This window comes from Dendrobates tinctorius, unplaced genomic scaffold, assembly GCF_039654945.1.
Source record: "Dendrobates tinctorius isolate UK_male_01 unplaced genomic scaffold, ASM3965494v1 ptg000026l, whole genome shotgun sequence".
NCBI classification, from domain to species: Eukaryota; Metazoa; Chordata; class Amphibia; order Anura; family Dendrobatidae; genus Dendrobates; species Dendrobates tinctorius.
Window position 1 is genome coordinate 11070971 of NW_027361694.1, and position 14907 is coordinate 11085877.

Genomic DNA, 14907 nt, shown 5'->3' on the forward strand with positions numbered 1-14907 from the left:
ATGTTAACCCTCAACACACCACACCGCCTCAACACACACTCCTCTCACCTTTCACCTCCACTCACTCTTTCACTCCACATACGTTCCTTTCTCTCACTCCGTTTCTCATACTCACACCGTCATCGTCGCTGCCCCGACATCTTCCTCCGCCGCGATCCTGGATCCAGACGTTCTCCAGGCCGCCGACATGTTCTTGCGGCGACGCCATCTTGGATTTCGTGAAATCCCGCGAGATTCAAGATGGCGTCGCCGCAAGAACATGTCGCTGGCGTGGACGACTCGGGATCCAAAAAGATGGCGTCGGCGAAATCTCGCGAGATTACGCCGACGCCATTTTGGATCCCGATGTCGTCCACGCCGGCAACATGTTCTTGCGGCGACGCCATTTTGGATCGGCGAAATCCCGCGATAGTCAAGATGGCGTCGCCGCAAGAACATGTCGCCGGCGTGGACGACGTCGGGATCCAAAATGGCGTCGGCGAAAACTCGCGAGATTTCGCCGACGCCATTTTGGATCCCGACGTCGTCCACGCCGGCGACATGTTCTTCCGGCGACGCTATCTTGACTATCGCGGGATTTCACGATACTCAAGATGGCGTCGCCGCAAGAACATGTCGCCGGCGTGGACAACGTCTGGATCCAGGATGGCGCCGGCGGAAGATGTCGGGGATCGTGGAGCAGCGGCGATGACGGCGTATGAGAGACGGAGTGAGAGAAGGGGTCGTATGTGGAGTGAAAGAGTGAGTGGAGATGGTGAAAGGTGAGAGGAGTGTGTGTGTTGAGGTTTAACATGGCAAGAGGTGTGATGCTATCGCATCCTCCTGATGCGATAGCATCGGGCCATAATCTAGTACCAAATATATGTACTTTTTTTTTTACATAGAAATATGTATTTCTGGGTATATTTTTATTAATATTTTGTGATTTTTTTTAAAAAAAAAACATTCTTACTTTTTATTTACCTTTGTCCCTCTATGGGACTTTAACTTTTTTCACTTTGATTACTGGTATAGTGCATTGCGATGCTTTGTACCTGTCCATGCTGCAGTGACAGAAGCCTCGTTAGACCATGCGCTGAGCATTGTCTAACAGGCTTTCTACAACTGGGTAAGCCGGATGTCATCACGGCAACGATCGGGCCCTCGCGATGGTGATGTGGGGGTGCCACTCGGACGAGAGCCCCCTCCTTTTTCCAGCCTCTGAGCCTCCTCAATGTTGTGCTCAATATTGAGCATTTAAGGGGTTAAACAGCCAGGTGCGGTGTGGGCACCGAACCTGGCACTGACAGCTGGGTGTCAGCTATCATGTTAGCAGAGCTCCTGGTGGCAATCACACAGGTACAGCTACTGTGTTTGCACGATTGCCAGGACGTACCTCTATGTCCTACGTCAGGAACCCCTTTCCAATCAGGATGTGTGGGTACGTCCAAGGTTGTGAAAGGTTAAGGAATCAGAGTCACCTTTAAAGGGTCATAGTCACCATTAAAGGGGTTGTCCACCACTAAGACAACTCCTTCTTAACCCCTTTACCCCCAAGGGTGGTTTGCATGTTAATAACTCTGGAACGCTGCCATGGATCTCAGTGATTCTGACATTGTTTTCTCATGACATATCGTACTTCATGATAGTGGTAAAATTTCTTTGCTATGACTTGTGTTTAGTTATGAAAAAAATGGAAATTTGGCAAAAATGTTGCAATTTTCCAACTATGAATTTTCATGCCCTTAAATCACAGAGATATGTCACACAAAACACTTAATAAGTAACATTTCCAACATGTCTACTTTACATCAGCACAATTTTGGACCCCAATTATTTTTTTGTTAGGAAGATATAAGGGTTAAAAGTTGATCAGCGATGTCTAATTTTTACACCTATTGTTTTAGGGACCACATTACATTTGAAGTCACTTTGAGGGGTCTACATCATAGAAAATACCTAACACCATTCTTCTAAAAACTGCACCCCTCAAGGTGCTGAAAACCACATTCAAGAAGTATATCAGCCCTTCAGGTGCTTCACAGGAATTTTTGGAATGATAAAAAAAATGAACATTTAACTTCTTCAAAAAAATTTAGTTCAGATCCAATTTGTTTTATTTTACCAAGGGTAACAGGAGAAATTGGACCCCAAAAGTTGTTGTACAATTTATCCTGAGTACGCTGATACCCCATATGTAGGGGTAAACCACTGTTTGGGTGCATGGCAAAGCTCGGAAGGGAAGGAGCACCGTTTGACTTTTTCAATGCAGAATTGGCTGGAATTGAGATCAGACGCCATGTCGCGTTTGGAGAGCCCCTGATGTGCCTAAACAATGGAAACCCCCCAATTTTAACTCCAACCCTAACCCCTACACACCCCTAATCCTAACACACTGCTAACCTAATCCAAACCCTAACCCCAACTCTAGCCCAGACCCAACCCTAATGGGAAAATGGAAATAAATACATTTTTTTATTTTATTTTTCCCCATCTAAGGGGGTGATAATGGGGGTTTGATTTACTATTTATAGCGGTTTTTATGTTTGGCAGCTGTCACTCTAAAAGACGTTTTTTATTGCTAAAAATAGTTTTTGCATCACCACATTTTGAGATTTATAAATTTTCCATAATTTGGCCCAGAGTCATGTTAGGTCTTATTTTGTTGCGGGACGAGTTGACATTTTTATTGGTACCATTTCTGGGCACGTGACATTTTTTGATCGCTTTTTATTGATTTTTGTGAGGCAGAATGAACAAAAACCAGCAATGCAAGAATTTTTTTTTTTTAGGGGGGGGGGGGGGGGGCGCGTTTATACTGTTCCGTGTGGTAAAATTGACAGTTTTATTCTTCGGGTCAGTACGTTTGCAGCAATACCTCTTTTATATCATTGTTATGTTTTGGCGCTTTTATACAATAAAAACTATTTCCTATAAAAATGATTATTTTTGCTTTGCTTTATTCTGAGAGCGATAACGTTTTTATTTTTTCGCTGATGACGCTGTATGGCGGGCTTGTTTTTTTGTGGGACAAGATAATGTTTTCAGCGGTACCATGGTTATTTAACCCGTCTTTTTTGATCACGTGTTATTTCACTTTTTGTTCGGCGGTATGATGATAAAGCATTGTTTTATTGCCTTGTTTTTTTTTTTATGGTGTTCACTAAAAGGGGTTAACTAGTGGGACAGTTTTATAGGCCGGGTAGTTACAGAAGCGGCAATACTAAATATGTGTAGGTTAATTGCTCAGATTTTTTTTTAACTCAAATATTTATTTATTGATGGAATAAATATTGATTTTTTTACCATTTTTCTAAAATATTTTACTTTATTTTTATTTCTTTTACACTTTGTCCCGTTATGGACTGTCAGCGCTGCAGCTTCTATACACTAACCAGAGAGACTTCCTGGTTATCACTGCGTATGATATGAAGTCTCTCAGGTCTGGAGACCCAGATGTTGTCATGATGACAAAGGGTCTCCATGGCAGCGATCGGGACCCAACGTCAGCCACTCTGCAAGATACAGGGGTTAAAGTGTCGGGAGCGGTCCGTGACGGGTATCAGCTGTGAGAATCAGATGACACCCGGCCGCGATCCCCCAGTGAGCGCGGCTGATCGCCTATGACGTACTATTCCAGCCACGGGAATTAAGTCCAAGGTCACATGGACGGAATAGTAAGTCCACTGGTAAAAAAAAAAAAAAAAAGGGGTTTAAACTAAATGTTCAACCCTGAAAAACTATATGGCTATGTGCCCACGTTAGCGTTTTTAAACGCTCAGGAAACGGGTCTCCTTCCCAGAAAATGTGCGGAAATTAATGAACATGCTGCATTTTTTACCGCTGAGGCTGTCTGCCCTCTTTGCGTTTTTTGAAGCGTTTCCGCAGGCTCAGACGCTGCAGAAATGCTTAAAAGCTTCACATTAAATTGCATGCATTTTTGGCTTTTTGTGCTAATGCATGCGCTTTTAAACACTCAGGAATCGCTTAGCGGCTAAAAACACAGCATGCTCATTAATTTCCGCATTGCTGAGCGTTTTTAGCCTTTTCCAATGTTCCCAGAAAACGCGCGGAAAAAAACGCGTCAAAAACGTGCATCTTTTGTGCAAAAAACGCGCAAGAAACACGCGGAAATAAAACGCACATTTTCTGGGAAGGGGATCAGTTTCCTGAGCGTTTAAAAACGCCAATGTGGGCACATTAGCCTAAGAGTTTCCTTAGCGGTAAAAAAGCAACCATTGGCACAAAAAGGTCAAAATGCATGGGATGCTTCTTTTAAGCGTTTTTAATGCGGTTTGACCCCGAAAAACGCATCAAAAACGCAACGTGGGCACGCAGCCTTAAGCCTATACTCATCTCACGTGGTGTCAGCACTCGCTCTCCACGGTGCTGTGATACGTGGAATCACACATGACGCCGATGCCCAATCATTGCTGGCGTCACTGTCTGCCTTTGTAGAAACTCAAAATGAAGAGGAAGCCAGGGATCAGCTGCAGCCCGGACTTCGGTAGGTGAAGACAGTGACACCAGCGCTGATTGGGCACCGGCGTCACGTGCCAGTCTGCTGCATCACAGCCCCGGGACAGCGAGTGCTGGCACCGCTAGCACAGGAGGGGAGTCTAAGCTTCATTATTTTATCTGGGCCAAACATTTAGTTTTAGAAGGGGTTGTCCTAGTAGTGGATGACCCCCGATGTAGGCTGGAAGCCCACATGGGCAGGGCCCGCTCCCCTCTGTACCAGTCTGTCAGTTCTCGGTATTTTATACCTGTCTGCAAGCCCCTTGTAGAGTACAGCACCATGGATGCGCTATAATAGTAAGTCCAGTCTCAGGCGGCCACATGTGGGATGGAGCCAGACGCACTGCAGTGTAGAGCAACACCAGCAACTTCTCCCCACCCAGGTGTAGGCCAGGTGTATGCGTCCTCTCCACCCTCAGGCAGAGCAGTCAGTCACCGCGGCCGCCCACCAGTATGTCCTAGCCGTAGGCAGCAGCTCCGCCGTCTGAACGCTCTCAATTTTCCCGCGCACAGAACGAGACGGAATAGCTGCGCAGACGCATGACTACTCTGGTTCACGTGACTTTACGTCACAGCCCGGCTGTGTACACGCCAGTGGTGTTAAAGGTCACTCAGGACGGACACCGCAGCGCCAATCTCTTTATGGACGAATGTAAAGGATAGCGCATGCGTGAAGAGGAGAGGCAGAGCTAGGATTTTCATTCGCTGCTTGGCACTGAAGGGTCGCCCATATCACAGAGGGGAAAGGACAAGCGTGCACTCCACTGACAAGGATGGCGGCGCTCAGGGTCCTTATAGACGTGCAAAAAGTGCTGAGGAAAGGGCAGGTGAGCGGGAAGCGGCGCCTATCCGTGTATGTGGGCACGTCTCTATGTGCTGGGCTCAGGTGTTCGCGCCCACTCTGAGGTCAGCTGGTGAGCACTGTGACCTCGCTCCTGTGTCAGTGTTACCTGGTGTCAGCTTTACCTCACTGCCTGTTAGAGGTTTTCTCACAAGTCACCGTTATGTCTCACGACCTGCATTCACTATACTGACAAGGAGTGCTGACCTGAAGACTACGGGGTCCTCACCTGTGCGGAGGCGTCAGCCGTCCGGTACGCGCTGCGCCGACCTGTGCGGAGGCGTCAGCAGTCCAGTACGCGTCGTCAGTCCGGTACGCGCTGCGCCGACCTGTGCGGAGGCGTCAGCAGTCCAGTACGCGTCGTCAGTCCGGTACGCGCTGCGCCGACCTGTGCGGAGGCGTCAGCCGTCCGGTACGCGCTGCGCCGGCCTGTGCGGAGGCCTTCCGGTGTGTTGATCATGTTGACCTGTTTTCCTGTGTTTGTGTCAGGAATTGAGACCATATCTATCCAAGCAGATGTTAACACATTTTAAATGTTGCTTTCAATCTGACTGTGTCATTTGCAGTGCGCTAGCAGGGGGTGCTTCATTCCTGGGATGCGATTGTGGGGTTCCGATGAGTTGCCAAGACAGGTTGGAGTCTGTTCAAGGCCCCCTGTGACTGTCATGACGGTACAATTGTGAGTGCCATTTTCTAGCTAGCTTTCGTAGGAGAATATGATTTTTGCTATTTGGTGTTGCTGAATATTGCACAAGCGAGCAGATAATGGCAGGTTTAAGTCCCCTATGCGGAATAACAAGTATAGTGAAAAGAGAGGTTAAATATTTTTAAAAATATAAACGTTCAAATTGCACCCCATTGAAAATTAATAATAAAAATAATACACACGTGGTAGTGTCTGTAATAGCCCGATCTGTCAAAATATAAAAATTATTAACCAGTCTTCCGATCACCACAATATTGCAATAAAAATGTGATAATAGGCTAAAAACATTGTATGTACCCCAAAATGTCAATAAAAACGTCAGCTCAAGGTGCAAGAAATAAGCCTTTGCCCAGCATCCTCGTCCCAAAATTTTCCATTTTGAAAATGTTACGGGTCTCAAAGAATTGGTGACACAATCGACCCCTCCCCCCCCCCCCTCCCGATCTCCCAACTCTTATTTTTTCCACTTAAATAGTGTGCATAGTTTTTTTTTTTTTTTTTTTTACCTTCGTACTTGTACTGACAGGGCCGTCTCCAGGTGTAAATGTGCCCCGGATGAAAGAATCTCAGTGGGCCCCTTTAACACATACAACACTTCAAGGCGCACAGATACGGCAGAGAAATATAGGTATAGTACAATGCCAAAGATTTCACTTCTTACATTACATGAGGGATATCTATTGTAAATTCTACAATAGCTCAGAAACCAGACGGTATAGTCCTCCATACAGTATTATGGGGACCACATAGTGCTCTATACAGAATAACGAGCACCATATATTGCTCCATACAGCATAATGAACCCCATATATTGCTCCATACAGTATAATAAGCCCCATATATTGCCCATACAGAATAATAGACCCCCATATAATGCTCCACACAGTATAATAAACCCTGTATAATGCACAAAACAGTATATGATGGGCCTCATAGTGTCCAAAACAGTATTTGATATGCTCCACACAGTATAATAAACCCCGTATAATGCACAAAACAGTATATGATATGCTCCATACATAATGGATCCCATATAATGCTGTATGTGCTGGGCCCTACATAATGCTCCAGTATATGACAGACCTGAAACTTCAGTCGGGAGATGTACGAACAGGGAGAGGCAAGTATTGAGTGTTCCAGAGCCCTGAACAAGCGGGGGGGACCCACTCGTAGGTACTGGCACCGAGCCTGCATAGCATGCCGGTTTCCCCAACATCGCGTGGACCCCCCCCAGCCTGCCCAGGGCTCCGACACTTCCACCTTGTGCACTGGGTGCTGACGCCGGCCCTGCCTGGAGAACCATATGGCAAGATAATTATTACCGTATAGTGAATTTGGTTAAAAAAAAAAAATCCAAAAAACAATTGTGGAATTGTACACTTTTCATATTTTTGCCGCACGTGGAATTCGTTTGCCGCTTTCCAGTGCATCACATTATAAAATAAATGGCGTCATTCAAAAGTAGAACTTGTTCCACAAAAACGAGCACTTTTATGGTTATGTGGACATAAAAAATTTAAAAAAAATGTTATGGCTCTTGGAAGAAGCGTAAAAAAGCAAAAATGGGAAAATAGACCTGTTGGGAAGGGGTTAAAAGGCAAACATTACTCTTCAGTACCCCACTAATATAGCATCAATGAACCCCCTGTTTTTGTTTGTATGTGACTGTGAGCACCAATCAATGGCCATTTTACTGACATCACTGTTTCGCGCTGAGTACTGTAAATTGCCAGAATTGTCATGGGTTGGTAGCTTGTAAGGGAAAAAAACACCCCACAGTAGAGCCGTAGAGAGACCTGCCACCACCTCTTATTCCTCTCCTCCCAGCTGTCCATGAAGTTGAATGTTGGAGAACGTCAGGTACTTCTCGCAAAGTTAGAATATCATCGAAAAGTTAATTTATTTCAGTTCTTTATTACAAAAAGTGAAACTCATATTAGCGTCATTACAAACAGAGTGATCTACTTCACATGTTTATTCCTGTTAATGTTTGCGGTTTTTATTAGCTTTAAGTATTCTAATTTATGATACATTCACATTGCGGGGCTGGGAATCTGGCACCTGCACAAAGAGGATCTCTGCGCCTGTCCCCATCTCCCTCCTCCTCTTTCCTCCACCGTAATACGTCGGCACTCGGCAGAAGCTCAGCTCACTTCTGCTCTGGAAGAGAGCTGAAGTCCAGGACCTGCGAAGCAGACTGAATCACCAGCACCCGGATAGGGCGTCGGCTGTCTTATATCCAGTCTGATACCAGAGATCCAATCGTTATCTTCCTCATCAGGTGGCAGATCACTACCACTTAAACCAACCGCACTACCTCCTGTCACCACCAGAGGGAGAACGGAAGGGGAACTCTCAACTGGTGGAGCAGAAAATGAGTTCATGACAGTACCCCCCCCCCCCTTGAGGAGGGGTCACTGAACCCTCATCCATGCCACCAGGCCGATCAGGATGAGCCCGGTGAAAATCACGAACCAGTTTATTGGCATGAATATCAGAGGCAGAGACCCAAGAATTATCCTCCTGGCCATAACCCTTCCATTTGACCAAATACTGGAGTCTCCGTCTAACCAAACGAGAATCCAATATTTTCTCTACCTCATATTCCTCATTGCCTTTATCCAATACAGGATCAGGAGGTGCCGCCTCAGGAACTACTGGCTCAACAAACTTCTTCAACAGTGACTTGTGAAATACGTTATGGATTTTGAACGTAACTGGAAGAGCTAATCGAAAAGAAATAGGATTAAGAATCTCCAAAATCTTATAAGGTCCAATAAATCTTGGCTTAAATTTTGGAGATGCAACCTTCATAGGAATATTCTTAGACAACAACCAAACCATATCACCCACTTTAAACCTGGGACCAATGGTCCTATGCCGGTTGGAAAAACGCTGGGCTGTTTCCTGAGAGAGTGACAACTTATCCACCACTTGGTCCCATATCTGCTGCATTCTCACAACAACAGTGTCCACACCTGGGCAGGACGAAGATTCCACTTGCCCTGAAGAGATTCGAGGATGAAACCCAAAATTACAGAAAAAGGGTGACATCAGAGTGGCAGAACTAGCTATATTGTTCAGCGCAAATTCGGCCAAGGGCAAAAATGAGACCCAATCATCTTGATCAGCAGATATAAAACATCTAGACTAAGACTCCAGAGTCTGGTTTGTTCTCTCAGTATGCCCATTGGTCTGGGGATGAAACGCGGAGGAGAAGGATAACTGAATTCCCAGATTGGAACAAAAGGCTTTCCAGAATCTGGAAACAAACTGGACCCCTCTATCGGACACAATGTTCTCAGGAATCCCGTGTAACTGAACCACCTGTTGTAAAAACAAGGGCACCAACTCAGCAGAAGATGGCAACTTTGGGAGTGGTACAAGATGGACCATCTTCGAAAATCTATCACAAATCACCCAGATAACAGTCATTCTCTGAGAGACAGGAAGATCAGAAATAAAATCCATTGAGATATGGGTCCATGGCCTCTTGGGCACCGGCAGGTCAGCAACCCACTAGAACGAGAACAGGGTTTAGACCGAGAACAAGTCCCACAGGACTGTACAAAATTCCTGACATCACAAGATAAGGCAGGCCACCAAAACGACCGACTCACCAAATCTCTGGTACCAAAAATAACCGGATGACCAGCCAATGCGGAGCAATGGACTTCAGACATCACTCTCCACTGGTCAGGAACATACAATCTTCCCATAGGGCAACGCTCAGGTTTATCCTCCTGAAATTTCATCCAGGGCGTGTCTCAAATCGGGCGAAATGGCAGAACTACCCCCTCACCTAGGATAGTAGTAGGCTCGGTCACATTAAGAGAATCAGCAAAGAAACTCCTAGAAAGGGCGTCTGCCTTAACATTCTTAGTGCCCGGAAGAAAAGAGACCACAAAATTAAAACGCGTGAAAAACAAGGCCTGTCTAGGATTCAAGCGTTTGGCCGACTCCAGATAAATCAGATTCTTGTGATCGGTGAGGACCACATATTGATGTCTAGCTCCCTCCAACCAATGTCTCCACTCCTCAAATGCCCATTTCATGGCCAACAATTCCCGATTCCCCACGTCATAGTTGTGTTCAGATGGGGAGAACTTTCGAGAAAAGAAGGCACAGGGATTCATCTTAGAAGTCACAGGGTCCTTTTGGGACAACACAGCTCCTGCACCAATCTCAGAAGCGTCCACCTCCACTTGAAATGGAAGTGAGACATCAGGTTGCCGTAAAACTGGAGCTGAAGTAAATCTCCGCTTAAGCTCCTGAAAGGCTGAGACAGCCTCAGGAGACCAATTCAGCACATCAGCTCCCTTCTTGGTCAGATCAGTCAGTGGTTTGACAATACTAGAAAAATTACCTATAAATTTACGATAGAAATTAGAAAAACCCAAAAACTTCTGGAGAGCCTTCAAAGAAGTAGGCTGAACCCAATCATAAATGGCCTGTACCTTGGCCGGGTCCATGTCAGTAGTCGATGGAGACAAGATAAATCCCAAAAATGAAATCCTCTGTACACCAAAGAGCCACTTCGATCCCTTAACAAACAGGGAATTCTCCCTCAAAATCCGGAACACAGTCCGGACATGTTCCACATGGGAATCCCAATCACTAGAAAAGATCAAAATATCATCCAGATAGATGATCAATAACTTATCCACAAAGTCTCGGAAAATATCGTTCATAAAGGATTGGAAGACAGAAGGGGCATTAGAGAGCCCAAAAGGCATCACCAGGTACTCAAAATGTCCCTCCGGAGTATTAAACGCCGTCTTCCATTCATCCCCGTGCTTGATGCGAATAAGATTATACGCCCCCCTGAGGTCAAGCTTAGTAAACCAGCAGGCACTCTCTGGAGCATAAATCAGACATCAGAGGTAACGGGTACTGATATTTAACCGTCATCTTGTTAAGGGAACGATAATCAATACACGGTCTTAATGAACCATCTTTCTTGGCCACAAAAAAAAACCCCAGCGCCTAACTGTGACGAGGATGGTCTAATATGACCCTTCTCCAACGACTCCTTAATATAGGATCGCATAGCATCATGTTCGTGTACAGATAAGTTGAAAAGCCGATCCTTGGGAAATTTACACCCAGGCATCAACTCAATTGCACAGTCATAACTCCTATGAGGAGGCAAAGATGCAGACTTACTCTCACTAAAAACATCAGAGAAATCAGCCAGATAATCAGGAATATCATGAGACTGAGGAGAGGTGGAGAAAATAGGAGCATCCCTAAGAACACTCTGACAACCCCAACTCACCCAGAACAATAGTATCATGCAAATTATGCAGCACCAAAAATTTACAATTTTCTTGGTGGTCTGGGGCAACTCGCATTATCACCTGGGTCCAAAACTGCGGTTTATTCTCCGCCAAAGGAGTGGCATCCATACCCCTCAAAGGAATGGGCGTCTGCAGAGGCGTCATGGACAAACCACAACGTTTAGCAAAGTCCAAATCCATCAGATTCAGAGCCGCTCCTGAATCCACAAAAGCCTTAGTGGAAAATGTGGACAAGGAGCAGATCAGAGTAATTGTCAAAAGGAGCTTAGGTTGTACACTGCCCACAGCAAATGTGTGCGCAAAACGCTTCTCTCGTTTAGGGCAGACAGAAATAGTATGAGAGGCGTCTCCACAGAAAAAACACAGCTTATTACGCCTTGACTCCCGACGTTGCACCCTAGACAAAACCCCATCACATTGCATAGGTTCAGACATTTGTTCAAAAGGTGGCAACGCCTCCCGTGTAGTTTTACGTTCACGTAAACGCCGATCAACTTGAATGGCTAATGACATAGAGCCATCCAGACCAGAGGGAACAGGAAATCCCACCATAACATCTTTTACGGTCTCTGACAAACCTCTCCGAAAGAGAGCTGCCAATGCACTATCATTCCATGTAGTAAGGACCACCCACTTTCGGAATTTTTTACAGTACAACTCTGCAGGATCTTGACCCTGGTTTAATGCCAACAGGGTTCTCTCAGCTTGATCAACGGCATTAGGTTCATCATACAACAACCCCAAGGCCTGAAAAAATGCATCCAGATTAGTCAGAATAGGATTTTCAGGTGTCAGAGAAAAAGCCCAATCTTGGGGATCACCGCGCAGCAAGGAGATGACAATTTTTACCTGCTGCACAGAGCTCCCCGATGAGTTAGGCTTCAAAGCAAGAAATAATTTACAATTATTCTTAAAATTCAGAAATTTAGACCGATCCCCAGAAAACACATCAGGAGTAGGAATCTTGCGTTCAGCAGCATGTGACTGAATAAGGGAGGTGGAAATTCCCTGTACTTCAGCAGCAAGCTGCTCCACACGATCAGACAGTTGCTTAATCTCCATTAGGAAAAAAATCCTCCTACGGCCCCAGAGAAAAAGAGGAAAAAAAAAATCTGCGGTATGGCTGGTGATTCTGTTATGAATGGGAAACCGAGGAGAAAAAAAAAAGACAACAAGCTAAGTCTCAGAAAACCAGAGAAGTTGGTAACTATGCAGATTGCAGGTCCCTGATCTTAACCGCACAACTAGCAGCAGCCGTGGAGCGTTCCTACGTTGGTCCTAGACGCCTCATCACAACCGGAGAACTACATAAGCCTAAAGCAGGAAAAGAGGAAAACTAACTGCCCCAGAGCAGACCCCAAAAGAAAGACAGCCCCCCACATGTATTGACGGTGAAACAAGATGAAAACACAAACAAAGGCAGGAAAATAGGCTGAGCAAACGATGGGGCCCGGCTAAATAAAAAGGACAGAAAAGGAAAGACACTGTCTGCAATCTGCCAAAAAAACCTACAAAAATATTGTCCAACACTTCTGATAGCAAAATTAACCCTGAAGTCACTAGACTTCTAAACCTATATCGGCACTCTGAAATATTCTGAGACAGAGCAAAAAAGAGGCTAATCTAATAAGGGACAAAAAGCAGATTGGCAAATACTGATTAATAGGAGTGGAATTTCAGCATAGCCCCAGCAGGGGCAGGCTGATTACACAAAAAACTGAATTGACCAACAAGCGCAAGTGTAAACAATAGCAAAAAACAAACTTAACTTGAGAAGACTGGAAGAGAGCTGAAGTTCAGGACCTGAGAAGCAGACTGAATTACCAGCACCCGGATAGGGCGTTGGCTGTTTTATATCCAGTCTGATACTCCAGAGATCCAATCGTTATCTTCCTCATCAGGTGGCAGATCACTACCACTTAAACCAACCGCACTACCTCCTGTCACCACCAGAGGGAGAACGGAAGGGGAACTCTCAACTGGTGGAGCAGAAAATGAGTTCATGACAGGATCCGCCCTTCAGGAACAGGAAATCCTACAGATACATAAGAACGGGACCTCTCCCACACATCAGTTGGTTTCCTGTTCCTGGAGGACAGGATTCCCTACAGATCTTACCATCATGGACGAGGAATCCCCAGGCCAGCTGTCCGACTCAGGTAGCGGGGGAGCCTCTTACCTCGGTCAGTGTTGGGTCCCCTGGATGCGCCACGGTGGGCCCGGGCAGTGCTCCACGACTGTGTGGGAAGCGGGGTCCGGAGGATGCCCGTTTCCAGGGCTGGCGCCGGCAGGTATGTAGCAGTTTCCCCCTGGATCCTGGCCCTCCTGGTGAGGTCGCCCTGCAGTCCAGGTCACGGTTTGGGGCCGGCTGCTGTGGCGGGCATGGAGCGCTGTGCCGGGTCGGACCACGCGTTCACGGATGCCGGAAGTGACACGGGGGGGGGGGGGGGGGGCCCGAAAGTCAGATGCCGGCTCTAGCATGACGGCGGGGGGGGGGGGGGGGAGGATAAAAGGCCACAGAATCACTGCAGCGCTGCTTTGGCCCATTTGCAGCAATGGATGAGCCAGAAGCTCCTGTGACCCAGCTGGATCGAGAGCAGGAACATACCTCAGAGAGGTCCCAGACAAGCTCCCAGCAGGAAAAACGAACTGGACAATCCAGCCACAGAAGTTACTCCAGGCCGAAGGATCCAGCTCGCGCCCCCCCCCCCCCCCCCCGTGATCCGCTACCTACGCCTCCTGCTCAGGGGTCACCATGTTCGAATACTCTACGACAATCAGGTCACCGTGGCTTACATCAATCACCAAGGTGGGACACGTTCGAGACCCCTGATGAAGGTAGCAGAGCGGCTGTTCCAATTGGCAGAGCAACATCTGTCTTTAACAGCTCTGCACATAAAAGGAAGAGAAAACATCACGGTGGACTTCCTAAGCTGCAGCCTTCTAAGACCAGGGGAATGGTCCTTGAAAACCTCCATCTTCGACCTGATCGTACAAAAATGGGGGCAGCCGGAAGTGGACCTCTGTGCCACCAGGGAGAACAGGAAGGTGTCTCTGTTTTGCTCTCTAAATCCCAGAGAAGGGCCTCTGGCAGTAGATGCTCTTCTGATAAAATGGGACTTCAGGCTAGCATATGCCTTCCCTCCCCTGTCTCTTCTACCCTTGGAGATGAGGAAGGTCAGGAAGGACAAGGCGAAGATTATAGTGAATGCCCCATTTTAGCCCAGGAGGGCATGGTTCTCATGCCTCAGGACCATGTCGTCCGACCCATGGGTCCTACCAGACATCCCAGACCTCCTATCCCAGGGCCCAGTTTACCATCCTCGGGTAGCTGGCCTACATCTGACGGCGTGGATTTTGACCGGGCACTACTAAAGGAGAGAGGTTTCTCCCCAGCCCTAATTAACACCCTGCTTAAGAGCAGAAAACCAATTACAACCAAAATCTGTTAGGATCTGGAAAAGATTCCTTCAGGTTTCAGGGGTAGTAGCTGGGCAGTCGACACCGATAGCGCAGATCCTAGAATTCTTTACAAAGAGGTCTGGACATTGGATTTTCCCACC

The 14907-nt window shown here is 46.6% G+C and overlaps 1 protein-coding gene and 1 long non-coding RNA gene across 2 annotated transcripts in view; one reads left to right on the plus strand and one right to left on the minus strand.

Moving 5' to 3' along the window:
* LOC141084675 (uncharacterized) overlaps positions 1-5055 on the minus strand; it is a 55978-nt gene extending 50923 nt beyond the window's left edge. Inside the window, exon 1 of the long non-coding RNA XR_012231080.1 lies at positions 4746-5055. This is a non-coding gene — a long non-coding RNA (uncharacterized lncRNA). The remainder of the gene's footprint in view (positions 1-4745) is intronic.
* Positions 5056-5124: 69 nt separating this feature from the next.
* The window catches only part of PCCA (propionyl-CoA carboxylase subunit alpha), an 805290-nt gene continuing 795507 nt past the window's right edge, over positions 5125-14907 (plus strand). Inside the window, exon 1 of the mRNA XM_073569504.1 lies at positions 5125-5324. Coding sequence (XP_073425605.1) covers positions 5271-5324 — 54 coding nt within the window. The 5' untranslated portion in view covers positions 5125-5270. The remainder of the gene's footprint in view (positions 5325-14907) is intronic.